Source organism: Mauremys reevesii, linkage group 7, assembly GCF_016161935.1.
Source record: "Mauremys reevesii isolate NIE-2019 linkage group 7, ASM1616193v1, whole genome shotgun sequence".
Taxonomy (NCBI): domain Eukaryota; kingdom Metazoa; phylum Chordata; order Testudines; family Geoemydidae; genus Mauremys; species Mauremys reevesii.
In genome coordinates, this window is record NC_052629.1 from 125,894,156 (window position 1) to 125,920,679 (window position 26,524).

Here is a 26,524-nt window from a genome sequence, read left to right on the forward strand (position 1 = left end):
CTCAGTCTCCTCTCACTGTAGGAAAGTGAACACTAATTCCTTGATGCTTTGAGGGGACTTAATTATAACAATATGTGCCCCTTGCACACTATAATTGGTCTCCCTGGAAACATTCCTAGCTGCAGCTGAAGGATAAGTCTGGTTGAAGCATGTTCCTCACTGATTTCCCAACTGAAAAAGTGGCCTTATCTTCCCCAAGGTCTTTGTGGTGGTGTCTCTAGTACAAGCTACCTTTTCATGTTACTTTTACTGAACATTGTTGGCAATAGATTTTTTCCTCATGGCTCTGTTCCTGAGCCAAATGGAGGAAACATCTAATAGCTGTGTAGCCAGCATGCTTCCTGTCACTTAAGTCACTGCACTAATCACAGCACAAAGCTAGAAATTTTTTTATTAAAAAAAACTCAAGCCTGATTCACTTAGGCATAAAATGCAACAGCCTAATTCTATCTCCTCCCATCCTCTTGCAGGATCTAGAGAACAAAACTGATGTAGCTTCCAAGAGTCTGATCTGAAACACAATCGAGGGCCATCTTGTGGAGGAAATGCAGTATCTGCATACAGGGTAGAACAAGATACTATTGTGAATAAGTCATTTTGAGCACTTAGGGCATAGCATGTGCCCAGACAGCAGAAAGTGGCATCTTACTCCCCTCTATACTGCAACAGGTCTATTATGTTCTTTAATTCAGAGTTTATTCAAGCTTTGCCTTGACCCTTAGGATTCTCAGTGAGTCAACATGCTCAGCACGCTCCAGTGAAATCCTCATCTCCACTACAGCAGGCACCCTGTCCCATTTTCCAGTCTAGCTACCTTCACTCCAAGGGGATACTACCCTGGCCTGCTCTCCCCCATGACCCTTTCAAGTGCCATCTCCCCCACCCAGCCCACTACAGTCAATATCTTCACCTACCTACTGCCTCTTTAGCAAAGCTGCTGTGGCAAAGGGTTTTCCACCTCATCACTACTGCCGCTTTCGAAGATTTCTCTGTTGCTGCATCCACTGAGAGTAGCAGACAGGACACAACAGGAGTGCCACCTAGAGCAGCAGGAGCCAGATGAGATTCTGCAGACAATCCCACCCCAATCTCTCCCACCTTTCTGGGAGAGTGACCTGCCAAAACAAAATCTAGGGAAACTCTGGAAGTTGGAAGGTTTCCTAAGCATTAAATTCTCTAGCTGCATCATCATGTGATGTCACATGGAACAGTCTCAAACTCTGGAAGGATATACAGTCTTGCATTGAATATCTTGAACTGCTGTGGGCCACATGTCCCCCTGGTTTTACCTAGAGCACAAGGGTGACTATGCAGAGCTTTCAGCATCTCATCTGATGATTCTTCCAAAGCAGATGTTGTGAGCACAGCTGTCAGGTATGATTTGGTTACATTTTACCCAGAAACAGCCTAAACAAATCTGCTGCTATCAGCAGGCAAGAATTCAAGTGCACTTTTTTCTTATCAGGTATGTTCAAAACAGGCAGTCATTCAAATTATCATTCAACATGCAGCTGCTTCAGGACCCCACTGAACTAGTGGGTTCTCTCCTTTTCCCAGAATCTTAGCCAAAGCAAAGAATCTACCACAAGAGCATTTCCTGTACTGCCCCCGAGACATATTCAGCACTCCCTTTTGTGCAAGTCAGGCAACTATAGGAACCACTCCCCCTTCCCCCATGAAAAGGGAAGTGGAAGAAGGAAAGCAGCAGTGGAATATTCTACTTTTTTCCTGAAGGCAAATAAACAAAGTGGTAACAAAGCCAAATCTGAACAGTACAACAATCAGGAAATACCTCTTTTTGGGAGAGGAACCATATCAGGTTTGTACTGCACCAGGCATAATGAGGAGCTGCTGGGAGCCTCTGGCCACTAGTGCAATGTAAGTTGCATGGTTATTCTGCAGCATCACTTTGTAAATCTAGGTACTTTTACACTCTCTATTTCTATGGATAGTGAGCAAACAAATAGGGAGAAAGTGGCAAAACCAGGCACTGAATCCAGATGTTTTGAGTCCTGGTCTAGTGCGTCAATTGTAATGCTATTCTACCCCTCTATAGGGCACCTCCAACTCTTACAGGTAGAGCATCTTATTCAGATGGCACCCATTCGTTCTCATTCACAAACCTTCGATCTTCCCTCCTTAAATTAACATATGATGCAGAAAACAGATCTACCAGTTGTCAGGCAACTACAGTTAACTATAAATATCCAACATTACTTATGTACTCGATAATTGTGTGCTTAACAGCATGGTTTCCATTAAAAGTCATCCCTGACTTCAGGGAGTGTGTGACTGCCATAAAAATTCTGTCACCTCTACTCCAGCAAAGGATCTTAATTCCATAACAGCTTGCATGTTCTACTGCAACATGGGCACATGCCTACAATTTGATGAAAAGTCTTAAATTTGCTATGCAGATGAAGTACAAACAGATAACAAGTGGCACCTACACTGCCAGAAGCTGTGAATGGGTGATGGATCACCTGTTCTGTTCATTCCTTTTTGGCCACTGTTGGAAGACAGGATACTGGGCTGGATGGACCTTTGGTCTGACCCAGTATGGCCATTCTTATGTTCTAACACTGACACTACAGACAAGCATGATGATTTACCCCCAAGAAACTATTCAGGCATGTCAACACCTTGCTTATTAACAACAAGCATCCAAGTTTAATGTGGAGACCATATCCTGTAAGCCAAAAGCCTCTCCATAGGAATACAGGAGGTCTGAGCAGGTTCTGGTCACAAGCCTAACAACAAAGCAATGCCTCTGCTTCTTTCCGCCCTCAGTACACGTAACATTTAAAAACAAGGTGTCTTGGAAGTTCAGACCACCAGTAGTAAGATCCAGTTCATGGGACAGCCAGTTTCACCTCTTCCAATTCCAGAACTGTGTACACGGTGTACTTGGAATGGAGGTGTTATGGGCAAAGAAAAAAACCCACACACATTTGAACCATGCAAACTTGGATGCTGCTGCCATGGGCCAGTACCTATAGACAGACAATCAGCCAAGCCTACACAACTAAAAGCCATTACTGTCGCCTAAAACACCCAGGGCTATTTTCTACCAACTGGATTAAATAAAGTTCACTAGAAATTCCACCTAAAGCACATGTGCTACAAAACCACAACCAAGACCTAAAAGCAGGATGTTAGGGGTGGGGAAAAAATTACCTCCCTCCCCTCTTGAATGTGAAATATTAATCCTAATTTAATGCCCATTTTCCTCACCTAGAGTAATTTCAACAGTACATTTCATAACAAGATCAAGTTTGCATCCCTGCCACTATTCAGTTTATACTACCAGAATAGGCTTTAGAAGGATAGGAATTGCCAAACCAAGGGTTTATTTAGTCCTATATCCTCTCTCTGACAATGGCCAGTCTCAGATACACAAGTGCAAGAAATTCCTGTAGAAGGCAATTATGGAATAACTTGCCCATAACGGAAATTTCTTCCCAGCTCTGAAACAGGAGGGTTTATTCTCCCGTCATATCTAGCTGACCCCCATAAACCTACCTAATACAACTGTGTATGTTCTTAGTCATTCAATCATCCAATATTTGAAACCCATTTTTATGAAAGATTAAAGGACATACATCTCCCCCCACAAAAATAATAAGCCACAATGAATTAACAGAGCCACAAGCTCACCACAGAGACTTCAAGGAAAGGCAAGGCATCTGTCAGAATTTCATCTTGTTCATAAGCACGTTTCAGAAAATACAAGCCTTGTTTTTCCAAGACAATTTCTAGGGAAGCTAGAGGTGGAAATGTGCAGCAGTCTCTCTAATCCACCTGCAGTAGATCAGCAATACTACCTCTCACAGTCCTGGTCTAGCAAGACAGACTCCCTCAAATGAAAGGAAGAGAGCTGCCTCCTCACCCTAGCACCATGCTCCCCTGCAGCTTCAGCAGGCAGAAAGGAGAGTAGCTGTCTGGTTCCCATGACTCTCTGAAGGACCTGAGATGCTGTTAACAGGTGCTTCTTTCTCCACATTGCATATAGGTTGCTTTCAAATTCCACAGCGTGTAGTCAGGTACAGCACAAAATAATAGGCTTTGGTGCTGCTCTCAGTTCAACAGCCTCAGCTTCCCAGTCACCTGATTCACTATTTCTTCTTCTCCGATAATGGCAAGGACAGTGTATGATCCAGTTGGAACCTACAGTGGAGAGATAAACGTGCAGTTCAGTTGATGGTAAACATTCAGTTTTGATTTAAAGACTTCAAATAGGAGTCCACCATGTCCATAAGTTGTTCCAATGATTAATCCTCACTGTTAAGAATTTGCACCCTTTCTAGTCTGAATTCATGAAATCATAGACTTTAATGTCAGAAGGGATCATTATGATCATCTAGTCTGACCTCCTGCACAATGCAGGCCTTTGTCTAGCTTCAGTTTCCAGCCATAGGATCTTGTCTTGCCTTGCCCTGGTCTGACAGGAGTCCACCATCAAATCTTCTCCTTGCGTAGGTACTTGTAGATCGGGGTGAGCAAACTATAGCCTGCAAGCTGGATCTGGCCCACCAGCCGTTTTAATCCAGCCCTTGGAGCTCCCGCTGAGGTGTGGGGTCTGAGGCTTGCTCCTCTCCAGCTGGGAAGCTGGGGCCGCTCCACACAGCTCACAGAAGCAGCGACATGGTCCCCCTCCAGCTCCTACACATAGGGGCAGCCAGGGGGCTCCACACTGCACACTGCCCCGCCCCAAGTGCCACCACCGCAGCTCCCATTGGCTGGGAACCTTGGCCAATGGGAGCTGCAGGGGCAATGCCTGTGGACAGAGCAGTGCGCAGAGCCACCTGACCACACTTCCGTGAAGAAACTGGAGAAGGGACATGCTGCTGCTTCTGGGAGCCGCTTGAAGTAAGTGCTGCCCAGAGCCTGCACCCCTGAGCTTTCTCCTGCCCTCCAAACTCCTTGATCCTAGCTTGGAGCACCCTCCTGCACCCCAAACCTCTCATCCCCAGCCCACTCCAGAGCCTGTGCCCCAGGCCAGAGCCTCCTCCCACACCCTGAACTTTTCATTTCTAGCCCCACCCCAGAGCCCGCACCCTCAATGAAAACCCTCACCTCCTCCCACACCAACCCCAATTTTGTGAGCATTCATGGCCCACCATACAATTTCTATTCCCAGATGTGGCCCTCAGGTCAAAAAGTTTGCCCACCCCTGTTATAGATTGATCAAGTCACTTCAACTTCCTGGATAAACTAAATAGATTTAGCTTTTTTAGTCTAGCAAGTATACACAGTAAGAACGCAAATTGTTGGATCTTGTTGGAACCCTTTCCAACATGTTTTTAGAGTGTTGGCAACAGAACTGGACATAGTATTCCAATAGTCTCCTTAATGCTGTATAAAAAGTTAATACCACCTCCCTACTTCTGCATCATCCAAGAATCGCATTAGCTCAACCACAACATTGCACTGGACCTCACATTCAGCTAATTTCCACCCTGGTCCCTAAGTCACTATCAGCGTAAGTGCTTTCCAGGATGCAGTCCCCCAACCTATAAGTGGGTTCAGCCGGCTGGCCCGACGTGGCCAGGGCCAATGGTTAAGGTTCAGTTAATGGTAAGCTTAATGCTTAGCGGTTAATCTTTTACATCCCTAGGACCTACATCCCTGGATCCTAGATATATGACCTTGTGTTTGGGATAGAATCATAGAATATCAAGGTTGAAAGGGACCTCAGGAGGTCATCCAGTCCAACCCCCTGCTCAAAGCAGGGCCAATCCCCAGACAGATTTTTGCCCCAGATCCTTGGCCCCTCAAGGATTGATCTCACAACCCTGGGTTTAGCAGCCCAATGCTCAAACCACACACACACCCCTTCCCCCCATTGATTCCAGGTTACCACACACCGCACATTGCTCTGTTTTGAGCAGTCCTCATTATATTGAAACTGACATCTGCAAACTTGACCAACAATGATTTTATATTTTCTTCTAAATCATTGGTAATATTACATAAAATTGACCCAGAAACAGATTCCTGCAATATCCAAACAGAATCATCACTATTGGATAACAATGCTCCCATTTAAATGTATTATTCACTTCATGATTTTGCATATATATATTTTCCAGACAGTCATGAGTACTAAAGTATTTGACTTACCAAAGTCTAAGTACATGGTGTTAATTATCTTTATAAACTCGGTTGATAATCTCACAAATTTTATCAAGTTTGTCTGACAAGAAACACTTTCCATAAATCCATGTTGTTTGGTATTAACTATACTACCATCCTTCAGTTCTTTACTGAATGCACCCCAGATCAGATGTTCCATTGTTTTATATGGGAGCAATGTCAGGCTAACTGGCCTAAAGTTACTCAGGTTATCCTTTTACCCTTTTAAAATATTGGCGGAAAGAAGAACATTGTGCCCATCTTGTAGAACTTCCAGAGTGTTCAAATATTTAATCATCAGCATCAATGGCTCAGAGTTCTTCCACCAACTCTTTTAGGACCCATGGGTGCAAGATATCCACTGAAAATCTCTAAGTGTTTAATTTTAGCAGTTGCTGTTTAACACCCTGTTTAGTTACTGTCAGAGTAGTAGGTTTTCCATCACCATGGTAGGATGTAAAGTCATCCAGCTTCTTTCCAAATATCAAACATTTATTGAACACTTCTGCTTTTTTGCATAATTGTTGGCATCACAAGCTAAATGAGTGAAGAGTGTAACACTGTTGCAAAAAAGTAAAGATCATTCTGGCATGACTTAGCAGGAATGCTGTAAGCAAGACACGAGAAATAATTCTTCCGCTCTATGCTGCGCTGATTAAGCCTCAACTGGAGTATTGTGTCCAGTTCTGGGCACCACATTTCAGGAAAGATGTGGATAAATTGGAGAAAGTCCAGAGAAGAGCAACAAAGATGATTAAAGGTCTAGAAAACATGCCCTACGAGGGGAGGTTGAAGAAATTGGGTTTGTTTAGTCTGGAGAAGAGAAGACAGAGGGGACATGATAACAGTTTTCAAGTCCATAAAAGATTGTTATAAGGCAGAGGAAGAAAAAAAAATTGTTCTCATTAACCTCTGAGGATACGCGAAGAAGCAATGGGCTTAAATTGCAGCAAGGGAGGTTTAGGTTGGACATTAGAAAAAGCTTAACTGTCAGAGTGGTTAAGCACTTGAATAAATTATCTAAGGTGGTTGTGGAATCTTCATCATTGGACATTTTTAAGAGCAGGTTAGACAAACACCTGTCAGGGATGGTCTAGATAATACTTAATCCTGCCATGACCTCTCGAGGCCCCTTCCAGTCCCACGATACTATGATTTTACCATCCCTATCCAACAACAGACTTACATCATTGCTAGAATTTATTTTGTTTCGGATATTTGAATAATTCCTTTTTATTGTCCTTAGCCTTACAGGCTACAGGCTTCTGGCTTCCCTTTTCAAGGTCTTCATTTTATAACTGCTAATTTGTTGTCATTGCTACCAGTGTCTACTTTCCCCCTCCAACTTTAAAATTTTATCACTTCTTTCAAATCCCTTAACTAGAACAGTTTAACTGAAGAATCGTTTGATAAAAAACCCCATAATTCAGCAATTAAGACATCTAGTAAAGTTTTCTTAGACTGACTTCCAATTATTTTTCATATTGTTTTAAGTTCTTCCTCCGAATCAGTTTTGCTCACAAATGTTTTCAAGCTCTGGGACATTGACCCTTTTAAAGGGAGAAATGCATTGTATTAGTTACACACATGCACTCAATTCCTAGCTTGGTTACCTGTGTTCTCCCTGCATCCTGCACCAGGTATGTTGGCAGCTCCAGGCTCAAAGCCAATGCTTGCAGATCCATGAGGTGGGCAGTGTTTGATCCTTGAACTACAACCTTCTTCGCACTAACAAGGAAAAAGCAAGTGATCAGAAAGAGCTCATACTATCCCACAACCTCTTATCACAAGCTGCTTGGCTAGGGGAGCAGTGTACAAGCTAAGGAAGTCTTTGGCCTAACAAGAGTTAGATATCCATCTCTAGCAACTGCAAACCCACTTGCTTCAGATATGAGCATAACAGTTATTCTAGATTAATTTATTAAGTTAAATTATCTACAAGAGACACAAAAAGTCCAGATAAGAAAGGGGCCTCCCTCCTTTGGCCCTTTCAGCTACCAAGTAGAATGAGGAACATTCTGATGTCTACTCATCTTTATCTGTTTAAACATTTCAGACAACTGCTTGAAGAACCATTTAGAGTGAATGCAAAATTAGTGAAAGGGGAGATTAAGAGGGACATCCAAGGGGAATGCAGTGAAGTTCTGTGAAAGCTCTGCAGCTGCTGCCCCTCAAGCAGAGTCTTTGATATTGCCCATTATTTCAATCCTTCACCCTCCCTCCCAACAAGGAAGCCTGACCAACATGAGTCAGTGCGCTCCGTTTTGTCTCTGAATATATTTACAACATATATTCAATGGGCTGGCTGGACACTTGTCTATCATGCACACACTACCATCTTACCCATATTCATCCCACTGACAGATCATCTCCCTCCCAGTGGATTTTTCTTGTATTAACTGGTACAGGCCAACAGCTGCGTGTCCGACCTGGGCTGCTATCTGTAAGGGGAAACATTACATCTGAGCAGGTGAGCCACTGAAGCCACTCCTCCCACTGTGTGAGAATAGGGGCACAAGTCCTCTGCATTCACATACAGCCTTCAGCAGGAGCCAGTCCCATCTCCTTCCCAGATGGGGGGCGGGGAGAGAAGAGAAGGACAAGCTCATTTCCCCCTCCGTAACAAAGTGCTTATTCACGTCCCAGTGGTGTGTGCAACCCAAGGCAACTGGGCAGAGCAGCACAGGGAGGCCAGGTCCCTCTCTACAGGGCCACGCAATGAGCTGGCACCCAGCTCTTTTCACAGGTGGCTCCGCAGTCTGGGCAGGCGACCAACCCCGGCGCCGCTGCTTGGCCGGGTAGAATCTGGGCTTCCCGGCACGTTACCTTCCCGACGCCCATGGCGAGCTCCGTGTTCACCACAAACACCATCTTGTAGCAGCCGCCGCCGCCATCCACCTGCGCCTGAAAAAGAAACCTGGGCATGGGCCGCTGGGTCCGGGCTCCGCGCGGGGGCGGCCGGGGCCGGGCTCCGCGCGGGACAGGTGGGGGCCTACCTGCGTCTCCAGGCCGCCGAAGTAGAGCTGCGCCGCCGCCTCCGCGGACACATTCCCGGTCAGGGCCAGCGCCTAGGGGGGAGTAGGGGAAGAGCGTCGTGAAGCCGGCCCCGCCCGCCCGCCCGCCCTAGGCCCGGCTCCGCCCGCCCGGCCCGGCCCTCACCCGGCGCGCCCCGCCTCAGGGACCCCAGCCCCGCCTCGGCCCAGCCCAGCTCCGCCCGGCTCACCGAAGCCCGGCCCGGCCCGGCCCCGCCCCGGACTCACCCGGCGCGCCGCCGCCTCAGGGACCCCCAGCTCCCGCAGCGGCGGCAGCAGCGCCTCATCCGCCTCCATCCCACCGCGCGACCTGTAACCGCTCCACTTTCCTATTGGCTGCGACCGGCATGGCCCGGCCAATCCGATTTGCTCCTCGCTTCCATGTGATTCCCGGCCACGCCCACACACCTGCAACGAATCCGGCCCGTCATCCACTATCCTCCCACCCCTTTGCCCCGCCCCTCCGCGACCCAACGTCCCCCGCCACGCCCCTCGCCTCTGACCCCGCCTCCAACCGCCCCCACCCCAGTACACCCGGCCGCCCCGCCCCGCCCCGCGCAACCCCAGCCAGAGCGAGAGCGTCACCCGCTGCCCCTACCCCGCCGGGCCGGGCCCCACCCCACACCCCCGCCGGAGCCCCGAGCGTCACCCGCTGCCCCGGGCCGGGCCGGGCCACCCCCTTCCCGGCACCAGCCCCGAGCGTCACCCGCTGCCCCTACCCCGCCGGGCCGGGCCGGGCCGGACCACCCCCCTCTCCCCGCCGGACCCAGTCCCGAGCGTCACCCGCTGCCCCTACCCCGCTGGGCCACACCCCCCCTCCCGGCACCAGCCCCGAGCGTCACCCGCTGCCCCTACCCCGCTGGGCCACACCCCCCCTCCCGGCACCAGCCCCGAGCGTCTCCCGCGGCCCCAAGCCAGCTGTGCTGGGCCGGGCCGGGCCACCCCTCCCGCCGCTGGACCCAGCCCCGAGCGTCTCCCGCTGCCCCTACCCCGCTGGGCCGGGCCGGGCCGGGCCGGGCCGGGCCATCCCCCACACCCCCCGCCGGACCCAGTCCCGAGCGTCACCCGCTGCCCCTACCCCGCTGGGCCACCGCACCCCCTCCCGGCACCAGCCCAAGCGTCACCCGCTGCCCCTACCCGGCTGCGCTGGGCCACCCCCCACCCCCTCCCCACCGGACCCTTCCCCGACTGTTACCCGCTGCCCCTACCCCGCTGGGCCGGGCCACCCCCCTGCCCTGCACCAGGCCCAACCGCCACCCACTGCCCCAACCCCGATGGGCCAGGCCACTCTCCCAAACCCGGCACCAGGCACAGGCTGCTAAGGCCCGACCGTCACCCACTGCCCCAATCCCGCTGGCCTCCCCGCCCGGACCCAGGCCCGACCGTCACCCACTGCCCCAACCCCGATGGGCCAGGCCACTCTCCCAAACCCGGCACCAGGCACAGGCTGCTAAGGCCCGACTGTCACCCACTGCCCCAATCCCGCTGGCCTCCCCGCCCGGACCCAGGCCCGACCGTCACCCACTGCCCCAACCCCGATGGGCCAGGCCACTCTCCCAAACCCGGCACCAGGCACAGGCTGCTAAGGCCCGACTGTCACCCACTGCCCCAATCCCGCTGGCCTCCCCGCCCGGACCCAGGCCCGACCGTCACCCACTGCCCCAACCCCGATGGGCCAGGCCGCTCTCCCCCGCCCGGCACCAGGCACGGGCTGCTCAGGCACGGGGGCCTGAGCCGGGGAGAGGAAAGATGGCACCCGTGTGAATCTGATCCACACGTGCATTGTAATGCTGCTCAGACACATCAGCAGCATGTGGAACTCAGCACAAGATATAATTGAAGTCAGAAAGATACTGAACAATATATGGATAACATGAACGTCCGCATTTACATGAAACAGGATTAAAAAGGAATAGTCTGAAACCCCTCCAACTGCCAACTAAACAGGTTTAAGAAGAAATTTCCCTTTTGGGGCAGGTTCCTGCTTAATTGTCCATTATGAGGTTTCATTCACCTCTCTCTCCAACATGAAGTACTGGCCAATATCTGAGAAAGGATACTAGTCTAGACAGACCACTCGGAGGAATTGCCAAACTTAATCCAGGGTCCCTACAGGTATTACTGTATTTAGTGTGTTTACCCTTCAATTTCCAAGACCCATCAAAGTGTGGTATTTACATATGCTTACAAACCATTCAGGAATAAGGGGATTAATTAAACTGAAGCCTTTTCAGAATTATGCCTGTTTAATGTAAAGAACATACAGACGCATCTCAGAATAAGACACTGCAGCCAAAACATCTGGAATATCCTTTGATGCAGTATCTGACTAAGAAATCTTCAGCAAATGCAATGCTACCTGGAAGGCCAGTGAGATAGGAGCATCCACAGATGTGGTACCTGGGCTGTGGAAATGGCATCAGGGAGTGCAGTACTGGGATCAGATAACAGGAGAGGAGAAGGTAGTTCTCTTCTTCTCCCCCATCCTACTTGTAACCCCAGAGGAGCTGAGTAACATTGATAAAATGATCAGCACGGAAATAGTTAACAGTGTTGACATGCAACTCATCATCATTAGACTCAGAGTTAACACCTATCAAAATGTACTAGATCACCGGTTCTCAAACTTTAGAACCTGAGGACCCCCATTTTGATTTAAAACTTTTCATTGACCCCCAAATTGGCTTCTAATTTTCCCCAGGGTGCTCAACCCCTGCCCAGCCCCAGGCCCCGCCCCCACTCCACCCTTTCCCCCAGGGCCCCACCCCATCTTCCCACCCCCGCTCTACCCCTGCCCCTCCCCTTCCTCAAGCAAGCCCTATCCCCACTCCTTCCCCCTCCCTCCCAGCATCTCCTGCACACCACTGAACAGCTGTTCTGTGGCCTGCAGAAGGTACTGGGAGGAAGGGAGAGGAGTTGATTGGTGGGGCTGGTGGTCCTGGATGTGACTCACAGACCCCCTGGAGTATCCTCGTGGATTCCAGTTTGAGAACCTGTACTAGCTAGTTCACACTAAAGACTTGCTGGTCCCCTCTTTTCCTCGTTCCTGCCCCAAGCAAAAGTCAAGCAAAGGGGCTTTTCTCACATCTAGAGTAACTGATGGCGTCCATGAACATTCCCTACTTGGTTAGGGAGCTAGGCCTAAAGGTCTGCTTCCAGCAGTACCGCTGCCAGACCATTAAACCCCTTTGTGGATCCTCCTCGCGCAGCTTGTACTCTGATTCAGAGAAACTACAGTGGGCTTAGCTCTTCTATACCTGTTGAGGGAGCATTAGCTATTTGTGACTTTCCACATTTAGCAGGCAGCAGGTTAGAGATCTCTGCACAGAGGACTAAAACCTAACTTTTCTTTTAATGACAGGCTTCAGAGTAGCAGCCGTGTTAGTCTGTATCCGCAAAAAGAACAGGAGTACTTGTGGCACCTTAGAGACTAACAAATTTATTTCAGCATAAGCTTTCATGGGCTGCAGCTCACTTCTTCAGATGCATAGAATGGAACACACAGACAGGAGATATTTATACATACAGAGAACATGAAAAGGTGGAAGTACACATACATACATCTCCTGCTGATGATAGCTCATCTCAATTGATTGGCCTCTTACAGTTGGTATGGGTGCTTCCACCTTTTCATGTTCTCTGTATGTATAAATATCTTCTGTCTCTGTGTTCCATTCTATGCATCTGAAGAAGTGAGCTGCAGCCCATGAAAGCTTATGCTGAAATAAATTTGTTAGTCTCTAAGGTGCCACAAGTACTCCTGTTCTTTTAATGGAAGTCTAGCTTCTGCAGAAACCAATATGGAAGTTGAGTTGTGCCTAGGGTGACCAGACAGCAAATGTGAAAAATTGGGATGGGGGTGGGGGGTAATAGAAGCCTATATAAGAAAAAAGATCCCAAAATCGGGACTGTCCCTATAAAATCAGGACATCTGGTCACCCTAGTTGTGCCATCTCCGTAGACAGATTGGTGGCAGGTGCATAGATGTGGCAATAAATGGGAAAGTAATGGAGTAAAAGCACCTAGGTTCAGGAACAGAGGAGATGGATCCATTGTAACAGACAACAAGCTGCTGAGGAAAGAGAGTGAGACAATCAGGCTACTTGGATTATGGTGTTAGGGGAATGGAGCCTGGTGAAAGGACAGGAACATAGTGGGAGACAGAAAGGCTGCCAATGCTTGAATTCCGCTATGAATTCTATGGCCTGCATCTTCAACAGATTTGCCATCTGGTATAGTTCTATGTCCTGTGGAATAAATTTATATTCTGTGTTCCATCTCCAGAGAAAGAGTCACAAGGCTGATCTGGACACTGGATACTCAGCCATGGATGTTGGAGGCATTTCACTGCTGTTGTCCGTTTGGCTGGTGTGTATTCCAGCATTGGCAGAAGAAAGCTAGTAAATGGAGCAGCCTCATGCTTTGTCCAGTTGTATCTGTCCATTAGGGTGTTGTATAGAGTGCAGGGGAAAAGCCTGGAAATCCGTAGGAGAGCACCTACCAAAGACGACATAAGCACAATACTTCACCGTTGCGTATAAAAGTCTCCTAAATCCCTCTCCTCTTGCTGCTTTATTACACACCACCTCCTCCTGGATTCTCCCTGTACCATCTTAAATAATTCTCCTGCTCTTCACTCTTTATACTTATTCAATACCTGTAAGGTGCCACCTGTCAGCCAGTTGTGCTGATCTTTGAACTCCCCCCACTATGTCAACATTGCTCTGGTGGTAATATGCCCAAAAGTGAATTAAATATTTTAGATGCAGTTACACCAGGGGCCATAAAGTCAGAGACCATCACCTCCCTGCTCCGTGACACCTCTGTGAATGCAGCCCAAAAATGCATTGGCCCTTTTTTGTTGCCATATCTCACTGCAAACTCATGTATAATTTCTTTATTATGATTGCTGCTTTTACAGGCCCAGCAGTCTGGTAGACACTTAACAGAAGACACAGTCCTTGCCCAGAGAGCATGCAGTTAGGTTAGGCACGTTCAGTACCCAATGGGTCAATTAAATTTACAAATATACACAATTAATGAGAAAAATATCAATAATGACTATCTTTTGACTCACTTCTTGTTGGCACCATGGAAGGAAAAAACGGTTACCTATCTTTTTGTATCAGAGGGGTAGCCATGTTAGTCTGGATCTGTAAACGGTTACCTACCTTTTTGTAATGGTTGTTCTTCAAGATGTGTTGCTCACGTCTATTCCATTCTAGGTATGCGCGTGCCCATGTGCGCGGTTGTTGGAGATTTTTGCCTTAGCGGTATCCGTAGGGTCAGCGGCTAAGTTTCCTGTAAGCTGCGCAGCCGCAATCTACTTAGCGCCATGTAAGCACTTAGGGAACCTGCACGGGGTCCTGCTGCAGCCGTGAGAGGGACGCCCCTTCCCCAGTCCCCACCTAGCCTGGCTGCCAACCTGCTGCAGCCGGGGCAGCCCAGACCTGCCGTGGCCAGGGAACCCTTCCACCGGCCCCAACTCCGCTGCGGCCAAGACCTGCCGGGGTGGGCTGGCCTGGCCCAGGACCCAGATGCAGCCATGCTGGGACTGGGGGAGAGGCATCTATCCTGCAGTCCCATCCCCGGAGCTGTTGCAGTGGGGACAGATGCCTCTCCCCCCAGCCCAGGTGCTACTGCGGGGAGAGAGACCTGCAGGGAGTCTTCTCTCCCTACCAGAGCATCCTCCTGCACCCCAAACCTCTCATCCCTGGTCCCACCCCAGAGCCCCCACCCCCAGCTGGAGCCCTCACCCCATGCACCAAGCTCCACCCCAGAGGCCACACCTCCAGCTGGAGCCCTCACAAACCTTCACCCCAACCCTCTGTCTCAGCCCTGAGCTCCCTCCCACTCTCTGCACCCGTTGGTCCCACAACCACCACATGAATTTTGTTATGTGCACCAATGTGAAGGTGGTGTGTGACACATCACCTCCATAGCACATAATAAAATTAAATTCCACACATGGGTGGGAAAATTTAGAGGGAACACTGGTTGGCAGTGGCTCCCCCTTGAGTGCCGCACTCATGCACCAGTATATCAGGTGCTGCCGGCCCTACGCCCCCTCAGTTCCTTCTTGCTGGCAACTCCAACAGAGGGGCAGGAGGGCGGATAATGGAATGGACATGAGCAACACATCTTGAAGAACAACAGTTACGAAAAGGTAGGTAACCGTTTTTTCTTCTTCGAGTGCTTGCTCATGTCGAATCCGTTCTAGGTGACTCACAAGCAGTGCCAATGGAGATGGGCTCAGAGTTCATGGTCTTGCAGCTTGCAGCACTGCTCTGCCGAAGCCAGCATCGTCCCGGGCCTGCTGGGTAAGCGCACAATGGGGTGTAAATGTGTGGACAGATGACCAGGTAGCAGCTCTACAGGCCTCTTAGATGGGCACCTGAGCCAAGAAGCCACTGATGATGCTTGCACTCTAGTTGAGTGCGCCGTGACTCTTGCCGGTGGAGGCACTTTCACCAGCTTGTAGCAGTATCAGATGCAGGCTGTGATCCAGGATGAAATCCTTTGAGCAGACATTGGGCGACCTTTCATCCTGCCTGCCACTGCAACGAACAGCTGCGTTGACCTGCAAAATGGCCTTGTCCTGTCGATATAGAAGGCCAGCACCCTCTCAACATCCAGGGCATGCAACCTGCATTCCTTTTCCAATTTATGAGGCTTCAGGAAGAAGACAGGCAAGTACATGTCCTGGCCGGTATGAAACTGGGAAACTACCTTGGGCAGGAACGCTGAGTGCAGTCGCAGCTGGACCTTATTCTGGTAGAATATGTAAAGCGGTTCTGAAATAAGAGCCCTGATCTCAGACACCCTGCAGGCAGACATCATTGCAACCAGGAATGAAATCTTCCAGGAGAGAAGGAGAAGAGAGCAGGAAGCCAGAGGTTCAAAGAAAGGCCCCATGAGCCTCCACAGCGTGAGATTCAAGTCCCAGGAAGGACAGGCTCCTGGACATGAGGGTAGAGACGCTCCAGACTTTTCAAAAACCAGGCCATCATGTTGTGAGTGAAGACCGACCTGCCTTGGAATGGAGGGTGAAAATAGTGGCCAGGTGGACCCTGACTGATGACAGGGACAAGCCCTGGAGCTTGAGGTGCAGAAGATAATCCAGAATAACCTGCAGCGAGGCCTGCTCGGCCTGGATACATCGTTCTGAAGCCCAGCACATGAACCTTTTCCACTTGGTCAGGTAAGTCGCTCTGCTACCCAGCAAGACCTGTTGAACCTGGGCCAAGCATTCCCGCTCTTCCACATTCAGCCATGCAATACCCATGCTGTCAAGTGCAACTCCACCAAGTTCGGGAGCAGAAGACTGCCATGGTTCTGGGCCAGGACGTCCAGCCAAAAAGCTAGCCGCAGTGGGGCGGCTACCACAAGGTCCAGCAGTGTGCTGAATCAGTGCTGGCAAAGCCACTCAGGGGCTATCAGGATAACCTTCGCCCTGTCCTGTTTGATCTTCACGAGGACTCTGTGGATCAACGGCACTGGCAGGAAGGTATACATCAGGGCCCCTGACCATGGGAGCAGGAAAGCATCTGACGGGGAACCCCGTCCATCCCCCAGAGTGAACAGAACACGTGGCATTTCCTGTTCTGACAGAATGCGAACAAGTCCACCTGGTGAGTCCCCCACTTCCGGAAGATCATGCTGGCTGCCTCCAGATGGAGCGACCACTCGTGGTGAGACGAGAAGGTCCTGTTGAGGCAATCTGCAAACACGTTCCTGCTCCTGGGCAGATGTGCAGCTACCAGATGAATGGCCTGCCGCTCACAGAAGTCCCAAAGGCTGAGAACTTGACAAAGGCCTGATGACCTGGCTTTTCCCTGCCTGTTGATGTAATACACCGCAGCAGTATTGTCTGTTAGGACCTGCACCACCTTGCCCCTGAGCTGCCTGACGTTGAGGTGGAGGGCCAGATCATCTCACAGCCAGAGACCTTGCATGCTGAGCTCGCCCAGGGGGGCTCCCCAGCCCAGGCCCGAAACATCAGAGACCAGGGTCACTGACAGGGACGCAGCTGTGAAGGGAACTCCCTGCAACACTGACCCGGGGTTCATCCACCATTCCAGGGATGATAGGATGTGATCCGGCACCCTGACTACCCAGTCTAGGTCATGCCTGTTGGGGATGTAAACCGATGCCAGCCACACTTGCAGAGGGCAGAGGTGGAGCCTGGCACGACTTACCACATATGTACAGGTGGCCATGTGGCCCAACAACCATGGGCAGGCGTGAGCCGTGGTGAACGGGTGGGTCTCACATGGGAGATCAGGTCCGACATGGCCTGAAAACATGCCTTTGGAAGGAAGGCTCTGGCTTGCATCGAGTTGAGAACCGCCGCTATCAACTCTATGCGTTGGACTGGCCTTAAGGTGGAGTTTTTCTCATTTACCAACAGGCCCAGGTCATGGCAGATCGAGGCTTCTCTGCACTTGTTCCTGAGACCTGCCCTTGATGAGCCCGTTATTGAGATACGGGAAGACCTGGACCCCCTCGATATCTCAGATAAGCGTCCACTGGCACCATACATTTTGTGGAGACCCTTGGAGCCGATGAGAGGCTAAAGGGGAGCGCAGTGAATTGGAAATGGCGTCCACCCACTATAAAACAGAGGAAACACCTGAAACCTTAGAATATGGAAATAAGCATCCTTCAGGTCAAGGGTGGCGTATCAGTCTCCTGGATCCAGGGAGGGGATGATGGAGGACAGGGAAATCATGCGAAACTTCAACTTCTTGAGAGACTTGCTGAGGCATCACAGGTCCGGAATGGGTCTGAGGCCCCCTTTTGCTTTCGGGATTAGGAAGTAGTGGGAATAGAACCCCTTTCCTGTCATGTCCTGGGGGACCTCCTCCACTGCCCCCAAGCACAGGAGGTTCTCAACCTCATGAACAAGGAGTTGCTTGTGAGAAGGGTCCCTGAAAAGGGATGGGAAGCAGGGGAGATGAGAGGTAGGGGCAGCTGAAAACTGTAGCCTTGTGACACTATGTCCAGCACCCCAGTGGTCTGGGGTGACCTGCGCCCAGGCCGAAGCTGGCTGAGGAAAGACCAGGGTCCTGGGAACCTGGGAGCTGACTGGGGCATCACTCTTGAGCGCCCCCTCGAAATGAGCGCTTCTGACCCCAGAGATGCTTTGCAGGAGTGGACTGTGCGGCAAGTGGGAGGAGAAAGGACGGCAGCAACGGTTGAAACTTCTGTCCCTATCCCTTCTCCTTGCAGACCCTGGATGGGCTGCCAAAGGGCTCGCTTCATGCACCAACCGAGCCCGGTGCCATTGGTGCCACCAACTGTTGCTCCAGGGCGGCGGCAGATGCACGGTGTGAAGAGGGCATCAACATGACCAGCACTCCCCACATGCTCCAATAAGGCCACTGCGCTGGCCACTGTCCATGCTGCCAAGATGGTGCCGTCGATGTCGATGTGGCCTCAAGTGCCCAATCGCACCGGTAGAGTTTAGGTGAGGGGCTGAGCTGCTCTTCCATGCCAGAGGAATCCCCTTCCGGTGACCATGGTGGGGCCGTCGACGCCTGAATCTGTCTGCTGACTGTCACCACTGGAGATCAGTGCCTGGAGCGAGAGAATCGGTGTCGGTATCGAGGGGACTGGTGCTGGGGGGAACAGAGATGTGAGGGGGAGCGCTCCCGCAGGGCAGGCGACTGAGATCTGTGCTGAGAAGATGACCGGCGGGAGGGCAAATGGTGCTGGTAGTACGGAGACAGGCACCCGCCTCTAGGCGATCCACCTCAAGACGGCAGGGACCGTGATCGCGGTACCAGTGACCGAGAGTGAGCCTGAGAGGATCTGGGCTGCAACTCCAGCGATCTGCAGTGTGAAGGTGGAGAGCATTGTCTTGTCTCGAGGGATCAGTAGCGCTCCACTGCCCCGAGGGGTCTTAGCAGCTGGCTGGCCCTCATAGGGAACCTTTGCCCTTTCCTTTGGCACATGCTGTGCTCTCTCGGATCTTGGGAAGGAGTCGATCCCGTCAGGAGTTTGGGTCTGTGACGGTGTGGGACTCACCCCTGCGGCGACTCCTGCTGGTCAACTCCGGGAATTAGCTCTCCAGCCATTGGTGCGCCCTCTGCAGGCCGGTATCCTGCTACTGCTTGGCCCCCGTGTCCCTCCCGGACCCAGTGCCCTGTTGTCTGGGGTGCTGCCCCCTGGCAGTAACCCCTCACAGCTCTGGGTCTCCCCCTCACAGGGGAACCCCCACCCACTATCCCCACTTCACCTCAGTCTTGGCTACTGCCCAGTCTCCATCTAGCCCCTGTTCACTGGGGAAGACTGCAGTATAAGCCACTCATCACAGGCAAAGGGGTTTGGACCTGCTGCCTCTGGCTACCCGTGGGCTGCCCCTGCAACCCAGTACCTGATAGGCCTTACCAGGCCTGCAGCCTGGGGCTTTCCTAGGCCGGAGCTCCCCAGCCCCCTTGCCCTTTTCCCAGCCCTGCTCCACTCCAGATACCTGGTTAACCTCCCTGCAGCCAGGCCCTTCTCTCTCTGAACGCAGAGAGAGACTGTTGAGGCTCCTGGCTCCCAGCCTCTTATATAGGGCCAGCTGAGGCCTGATTGGGGCGTGGCCCAGCTGCGGCTGCTTCCCCAATCAGCCTAGTAGCTGCTTTCCCTGCCACAGCCCTCTCCCAGGGCTGTTTTACGCCGTTCAGGGCAGGAGCGGGGTAAGCACCCTGCTACAGGGTCCCATACCACTCCTGGGAGTTGGTGGTGGATCATTTAAGGGGCTAAGGGCCCCGACCAGGGAGGCATGTCCATGTGGCTCCAGAGTGGCCGGGCATCCTGAACTGGGTCCTTTGCCCGATGTCCCATGGCCCTTCTTGTCTGGTGCCGGGGAACCATGCTGCCTTGCTTTCTTTTTGGGAACAGGCGACAGGGAGCCAGGTGGAGCTTGGTGCTGGCGGTGTGCTGTGCACTGAGACTGAGGCACTCGGTGAGTCTTGGTGGGCCAGCTCGGAAGCCGGATGAAGGGAAGCCTCCATGAGGAGAGCCTGCAAATGAATATCCTGCTCCCTCTGAGTCCTAGGACAAAAGTTTTTACAAATATGGCACTTGTCCTTCACGTGTGATTCCCCCAAGCACTTGAGGCAGCTGTTGTGTGGGGGGGTCACTTACTGGAATAGGCCTGTTTCAGTCTGCGCAGGGCTTAAACCCAGAGACTGGGACATGCCCTGCCTGGGGCAAAGTCCATCTTTAAACAGTGGAGAGGGCAGGTCAAATAGTACTTGTGACTCAGGCAGACCATCAAGCAAAACACCTGTCCCCACCCTCTCTCTTGATGCCCTCCATCAGCACAGGCTAAGTACAGTTCTACTGCCCTCTACTCATACAATAAGAACAACAACATTAAATTATCCCCCACCCCGCATTCAAGTGATCTGTAACCCAACCCCAGCCAAAATCTATCACTTGGGCAACACAGCTCTGTTTGCTGGATACCTAGGTAGATTAGGTGTGACTGTAAATACAATCTGGTCCTGAAGTCTTTTCCCCCAGCCCCAGCTCATCACTAGCTGTCAGGGAGAGCTCGTTTAGACTTTGATTACAAATCATAATTTGGCCAACATCACCAAAATAAATGCACTGACATCATCATAAAAACAACAGCTGTATAAGGAAGCTAGTCTATGTTCATACTTTTCAAATCTATTATACTTTCAGATACACGTATTTTATCATACACTGTATATACTTTTAAAGTATGTATTAATGTTTCAATTTCAGTTCAAATTAAAAAAAAATCACTAAACTGGCAACACTGCGTGTAACTAGTTCACAAAAATGGGGGAGAGGGGTAGGGAAATCCCTGTTTGAGGCTGTTTCACTGGCTGAGTGGAGAAAGGACCATAGTAAGAGACTAAGTGGGAAAGTGGGGAGGGAGAGTGCTAGGTAGGGCCTTGGAGTCAACGACAAAATGTTTAAACTTGATGAGCCAAAGGAGAGGCAGCAAAGAGATTCAAAGAAAGGAGATGCACATTTTAGACCAGGGGTCGGCAACCTTTCAGAAGTGCTGTGCCAAGTCTTCATTTATTCACTCTGATTTAAGGTTTTGCGTGCCAGTCATACATTTTAACATTTTTAGAAGGTCTCTCTCTCTAAGTCTATAATATTTAACTAAACTATTGTATGTAAAGCAAATACATTTTTTAAAATGTTTAAGAAGCGTCATTTAAAATTAAATTAAAATGCAGAGCCCCCCCGGACCTGTGGCCAGGACCCGGGCAGTGTGAGTGCCACTGAAAATCAGCTTGTGTGCCGCCTTCGGCACGTGTACCATAGGTTCCCTACCCCTGTTATAGACAGACTGGGCTGGAGGCAAAGGCGGTGGAGTTGGGAAGAGAATGTGCTTGTCCTCTGTCAGCATAATGCCCGAATTTCAGGCTTCTTCCAGCTTGACTCTCATTTAGTTATTTTCATCCCACGTTTCGACTCTCTATCTAGGTCCTTTTGGGATATTTCTTAGTCCTCACTGACTATGAAACTCCTACCAACTTTAGAATTTTGTACTGGCATTCATCTCCTGAGTAACTCTCAAGTCAATAGGCTGGCATAGCAAGGTCCTAGAGGACTTCATGGAGTCTTCAGCTCTCCTCCTTGCTTACAGAGAACTTTGCTTAAGATAGATTTTTGTTTGTTTTTCAAAGAGCAAGTTATTTAGGGGTGGGTCAGTGATCTGCACCTTTCTGCACAGGCGGCAACTTTCCATTGTGCTGGGGGGTGCTTGACCCCCTGGTTCTGCCCCAGGCCCTGCCCTCACTCCACCCCTTCCCATGAGGTCACACCCCTGTCGCGCCCCGCATCTTCCCACCCCCGCTCTGCCCCGTTACGCTCCCTCCTCCAAGTGTGCTGCATCCTCTCTCCTTCCCTCCCAGCCCCCAGCCTCCTGCACTCCGCGGAACAGCTGATTGCGGCAAGCAGGAGAGGGAAGCGCTGATTGGCGGGGCCCGCTGTTGGGCAGGAAGCCCTGGGGAGAAGGGGAAGGTGCTGATAGAGGGGCTTCCGGTGGGTGCTCAGCACCCACCATTTTTTCCTCATGGATGCTCCAGCCCCGGAACACCCACGGAGTCAGCGCCTATGCCTTTCTGGATAACTCCCCAGCAACTATTTTCACCTTGTCTGCTGAAGAATTTTGATGACTGTTTCCAGGAGAAAATAATTTTAGGAGGAATTCTTCCCAGGAGTTCAATGATACGAGCAACATGATCTAGAGAGAGAGAGAGAGAGAATGGAGGAAAACAAGAAGCTGGATATTTAGATTTTTATGAACCTTTCATCAATGAAGTCATTGAAAATGACAGAATCCTACCATCATCTTTGGAGAAATATTTCCCGGCCTGGGGTTCAAAAAGGCACTCGCCGGTCACCATTTCAAATGCCTGGAAATGAAGTAGCCTATTAATCCACTCAGTGCCCAAGCCAGACAATCAAGAGAGTCATTGTTCACCAGTCCCTGCACTCCCTCAGCACCACCCCATTTTTCACTTCTCCAATACTCCATGACACAGGAGTGTTCCTAAGATAAGGAAACACATGCAGGTGCCGACAGTCCCTGCTCTGCCACCACAGACATCACATTCCCCTTTGCCTGGGTAAATCTCAGTGTATATCTGGTTCAGTTTGACATATGTTAGGTTCCATATATAGGGTATTAATTGCCTTGTAATCAATATAGGGACAAGACAATTAAGAGGTTTATCTGCAGTACAACTTTGAACAGAAGTTGGTATTTGCAGAGTGCTTATTTTTATCACATGACTTCTTCAGACCAGACTCGTCTTACTCACAAATGCAGTAAAATAAACTAATGGCTGAGGACAGATATTCTCACGGGGTTGCTGGTGTGTCATTCATGTTCACATCTGTGGTGCTCTGCAATCACCATGTCCATTGGGCTGAGAGTACCTACCAGGCAGGCTGTGCTCCAGATATCTGCAGGAGTGCTGTAATCTAACCCAAGAAGAACTTCCAGGGCTCGATATGGCTGGGTCTGGATCTCTTTGGAAAGGGGCTTGTACTGAAACAGAAAGGATGGACTATGGCTAGTGGTTCACAACTGATTAAAAACAAAGAAAATCACAGCAAAGTCCAGGACATAGTGGTACAGACCATGGATGGAACATGCTGAATGCATACACCTAATCTCATGCGGGATACAGCAGATCTACAGGCTGAGCCCCACAACACCTGGGGTGATTTCCCTTCATTCTCTTCATGATTAGACATTTCTACTGGACTAAAACAACGAGGAGTCCTTGTGGCACCTTAGAGACTAACCCATTTATTTGGGCATAAGCTTTCGTGGGCTGGAACCCACTTCATCAGATGCATGGAGTGGAAAATACAGGAGCAGGTACAAATACATGAAAGGATGGGAGTTGCCTTACCAAGTGTGAGGTCAGTCTAACGAGACAATTAATTTAATAGCAGGATACCAAGGGAGAAAAAATAACTTTTGAAGTGGTAACGAAAGTGGCCCATATCAGACAATTGACAAGAAGGTGTGATCACTCTGGTCACTCAATAACAGACCTAAAAGTGGCAATTCTTCAACAAAAAAACTTCAAAAACAGACTCCAACATGAAACTGCAGAACTGGAATTAATTTGCAAACTGGACACCATCAGATTAGGCCTGAATAAAGACTGGCAGTGGCTGGGTCATTATAAAACCTAAACCTAATTTCCCCAATACTAATTTCCTCCTACTGTTACTCACACCTTCTTGTCAACTGTCTGAAATGGGCCACTCTTGTTACCACTTTAAAAGTTATTTTTCCTCCCTTGGTATCCTGCTGTTAAATGATTTGTCTTCTACTGGACTGACATTGTTTGACATTTCTAATTGTAGAAGCTAACTGTATGCACATACAAGCTTGCCCAAAGCATGCAGCATGGCCCAGAGTACAGAGCTCAGCTCTGAGCTGGGAGTGCAGAGGACAAACACATATTACAAGATGAAATCAATCTCTCTTTCACAGCACAATAAAACTTTTCAAGGAGATGTGCAATGATGGGCAGACACTAAGATCAGAGTCAGAAAAGAGAGAACAGGCTCCTTGATCCTGGGGGTTGAGAGCTGAAACTGACTCACGGTCCAGCATGCGCTGCCTAAGTCTGCAATTTTCACTCCCATTTTCATTATATTGCAATGATCCAGTTGATTGGCAAGAATTCCTGTATGAAAAAAAAACACAGCTTAAATTCACAATTTTTCTAGATACAAAAAATTATGGTTTTAAGAGAGACACTGGATTTATGGATTATTATAACAATCTGCAACCCACTAATCCCCCTTTTGTCCTATGACTACAGGGGTGTTATCCAGCCACTTCACTTTGAATGATCCCTTAGAATATGTGCTAAGCACTTAAGCTAAACTATCTGATTGATCTTGTATTTAGCTGTGACATGCTGAGTACCTTTCCCAGACCTTAGGAAGAGCTCTCTGTAGCTCCAAAGCTTGTCTCTCTCACCAACAGAAGTTGGTCCAATAAAAGATATTACCTCACCCCTCTTGTCTCTCTGTCTCCAAACTAACAGGTATATCATTCAACACAGATCATTCATGTGTGTTTTTGCCTTTATCTAATGCCTTTCAGCCCAAAGAATCCTACAGTGCTTTACAGAGAGGTGATTCCTCTTTACCCACCGCTGAAACTTCTATGTGCTAAGAAGAGGACACAAAGAAGAATCTGGTATCCAGTTAGACTGGAAAGAGGATTTTAGAAGAACAGCCTGTAATTGTCTGAAGTGGAGCATTGGGGTCAGCACCAACTCTGAGGGAAGAGCGCCCCTATTCAGTCACTCACCCCACTCTGCATCGCAGTTCCTGTGACGCTGCAGTCTATATAATTTTATAAAAATATGCTAATGAGTGAATATAATGTAACTGGAATATGCTTCATGCAAAAGGTCTCTTGTAAGGTATCATTACAAAGCTTCAGAGGGGTAGCTGTGTTTGTTGCTTTTTAGAGATCCAGACTGAGTCCTGTGGCACCTTATAGACTAACAGATGTACTGGAGCACAAGCTCGTCTGACAAAGTGGATATTCACCCACGAAAGCTTATGCTCCAATACATCTGATGAAGTGGATATTCACTCACGAAAGCTTATGCTCCAATACATCTGTTAGTCTATAAGGTGCCACAGGACTCTTTGTTGCTTATTACAAAGCTTATAATTTACTGAGTGTGATCATCCTATTTGTATAAATTTGCCACTCTTGTATCTGAAAGTAGAAATATGAAATATAACTCTGAGGGCCTATTGTAATTATGCAAAGTGTGGGCCATTAATGGTGGTTTGGAATCTTGATGACTCCCATTAACCAGGACAATTGTCTGCAGAAGGGTGTGTTTTACCTGTAAGTCTTCCTGTATACTGTGTGCTGGCAAGTGGGCAATGAAGTCTTGCAGTGACATGTGATCATGTCACCTGAACTGGAATCCATCTTTAACCTGGTGTCTTTCCATTGAGAAGGTGGGGTGGGAACCCAGAGAGGGACAAAGGATTCCCATCTTATGCAAAAGATATACAAAGGGGTAGAACAGGACAAAGAGGAGAGAGGAGCCACCATGAGGAATCCCCTAACTACCACCTGAGCTGGAACAAGAGCTGTACCAGGGGAAAGAATTGTGCCTAGGCCTGGAAGGTGTCCAGTCTGAAAAAAAAAAAAACTTACTGAAGCATCTCTGTGGGGTGAGATTATCTATATTCAGTTTGATTAAACATAGATGTGCGCATTTTATTTTATTTTGTTTGGTGACTTACTTTGTTCTGTCTGTTACTACTTGGAACCACTTAAATCCTACTTTCTGTATTTAATAAAATCACTTTTTACTTATTAATTAACTCAGAGTGTGTATTAATACCTAGGGGAGCAAACAGCTGTGCATCTCTCTCTATCAGTGTTATAAAGGGTGAACAATTTATGAGTTTACCCTGCATAAGCTTTATACAGAGTAAAACGGATTTATTTGGGTTTAGACCCCATTGGGAGTTGGGCATCTGAGTGCTAAAGACAAGCACACTTCTGTGAGCTGCTTTCAGGTAAACCTGCAGCTTTGGGACAAGTAATTCAGACCCTTGGAGCAGACGGGAGTGTCTGGCTCAGCAAGGCAGGGTGCTGGGGTCCTGAGCTGGCAGGGAAGCAGGGGTAGAGGTAGTCTTGGCGCAACAGGTAGCAGCTCCCAAGAGAGTTTCTGTGATCCAACCCGTCACAGTTCCCTTCGCACCAAGCCGAGGCACTGGGGCCCAACACTGACTCAGGAAAGAGCATGTCCTACTGAGTCCCTCAGATCACAGCGATAGCACTGGCTTTTCTCCTCTGACAACAT

At 49.5% G+C, this 26,524-nt stretch overlaps 2 protein-coding genes across 13 annotated transcripts in view; both read right to left on the minus strand.

Moving 5' to 3' along the window:
- Positions 1 to 2,699: 2,699 nt before the first annotated feature.
- LOC120369303 (probable peptidyl-tRNA hydrolase 2) lies at positions 2,700 to 9,544 on the minus strand. Of its 2 annotated transcripts, none has more exons than XM_039482462.1 (6): positions 9,396 to 9,544; positions 9,132 to 9,203; positions 8,962 to 9,039; positions 8,479 to 8,576; positions 7,749 to 7,863; positions 2,700 to 4,167 (listed from the first exon to the last, which is right to left on the minus strand). In XM_039482462.1, the coding sequence occupies exons 1-6, from the start codon at positions 9,462 to 9,464 to the stop codon at positions 4,078 to 4,080; spliced, it is 522 nt and encodes a 173-aa protein (XP_039338396.1). In that variant the 5' UTR covers positions 9,465 to 9,544; the 3' UTR covers positions 2,700 to 4,077. The 2 variants fall into 2 exon arrangements, with proteins under 2 accessions (XP_039338396.1, XP_039338397.1); XM_039482463.1 differs by having other exon boundaries at positions 8,962 to 9,052; positions 9,396 to 9,543.
- Positions 9,545 to 12,893: 3,349 nt separating this feature from the next.
- The window catches only part of LOC120368544 (SRSF protein kinase 3-like), a 59,380-nt gene continuing 45,749 nt past the window's right edge, over positions 12,894 to 26,524 (minus strand). For all 11 annotated transcript variants that reach the window (XM_039480664.1, XM_039480662.1, XM_039480673.1 and 8 more), the window contains 5 exons: positions 24,279 to 24,361; positions 23,095 to 23,202; positions 22,495 to 22,564; positions 22,300 to 22,392; positions 12,894 to 13,664 (listed from right to left, as the gene is read on the minus strand). In XM_039480664.1, the coding sequence (XP_039336598.1) occupies positions 13,408 to 13,664; positions 22,300 to 22,392; positions 22,495 to 22,564; positions 23,095 to 23,202; positions 24,279 to 24,361 (611 nt within the window). In that variant the 3' untranslated portion in view covers positions 12,894 to 13,407. The remainder of the gene's footprint in view (positions 13,665 to 22,299; positions 22,393 to 22,494; positions 22,565 to 23,094; positions 23,203 to 24,278; positions 24,362 to 26,524) is intronic.

Bases quoted from the DNA above. Each gene is read 5' to 3' on its own strand.
- LOC120369303 (XM_039482462.1), bottom strand. From the start codon at position 9,464: ATGGAGGCGGATGAGGCGCTGCTGCCGCCGCTGCGGGAGCTGGGGGTC. The intron at 8,577-8,961 runs GTAACGTGCCGG...TTCCCCTTACAG, and splicing joins TCGCCATGGGCGTCGGGAAG to ATAGCAGCCCAGGTCGGACA. The intron at 4,168-7,748 runs GTAACCAAGCTA...TCTCCACTGTAG, and splicing joins AGGATGCAGGGAGAACACAG to GTTCCAACTGGATCATACAC.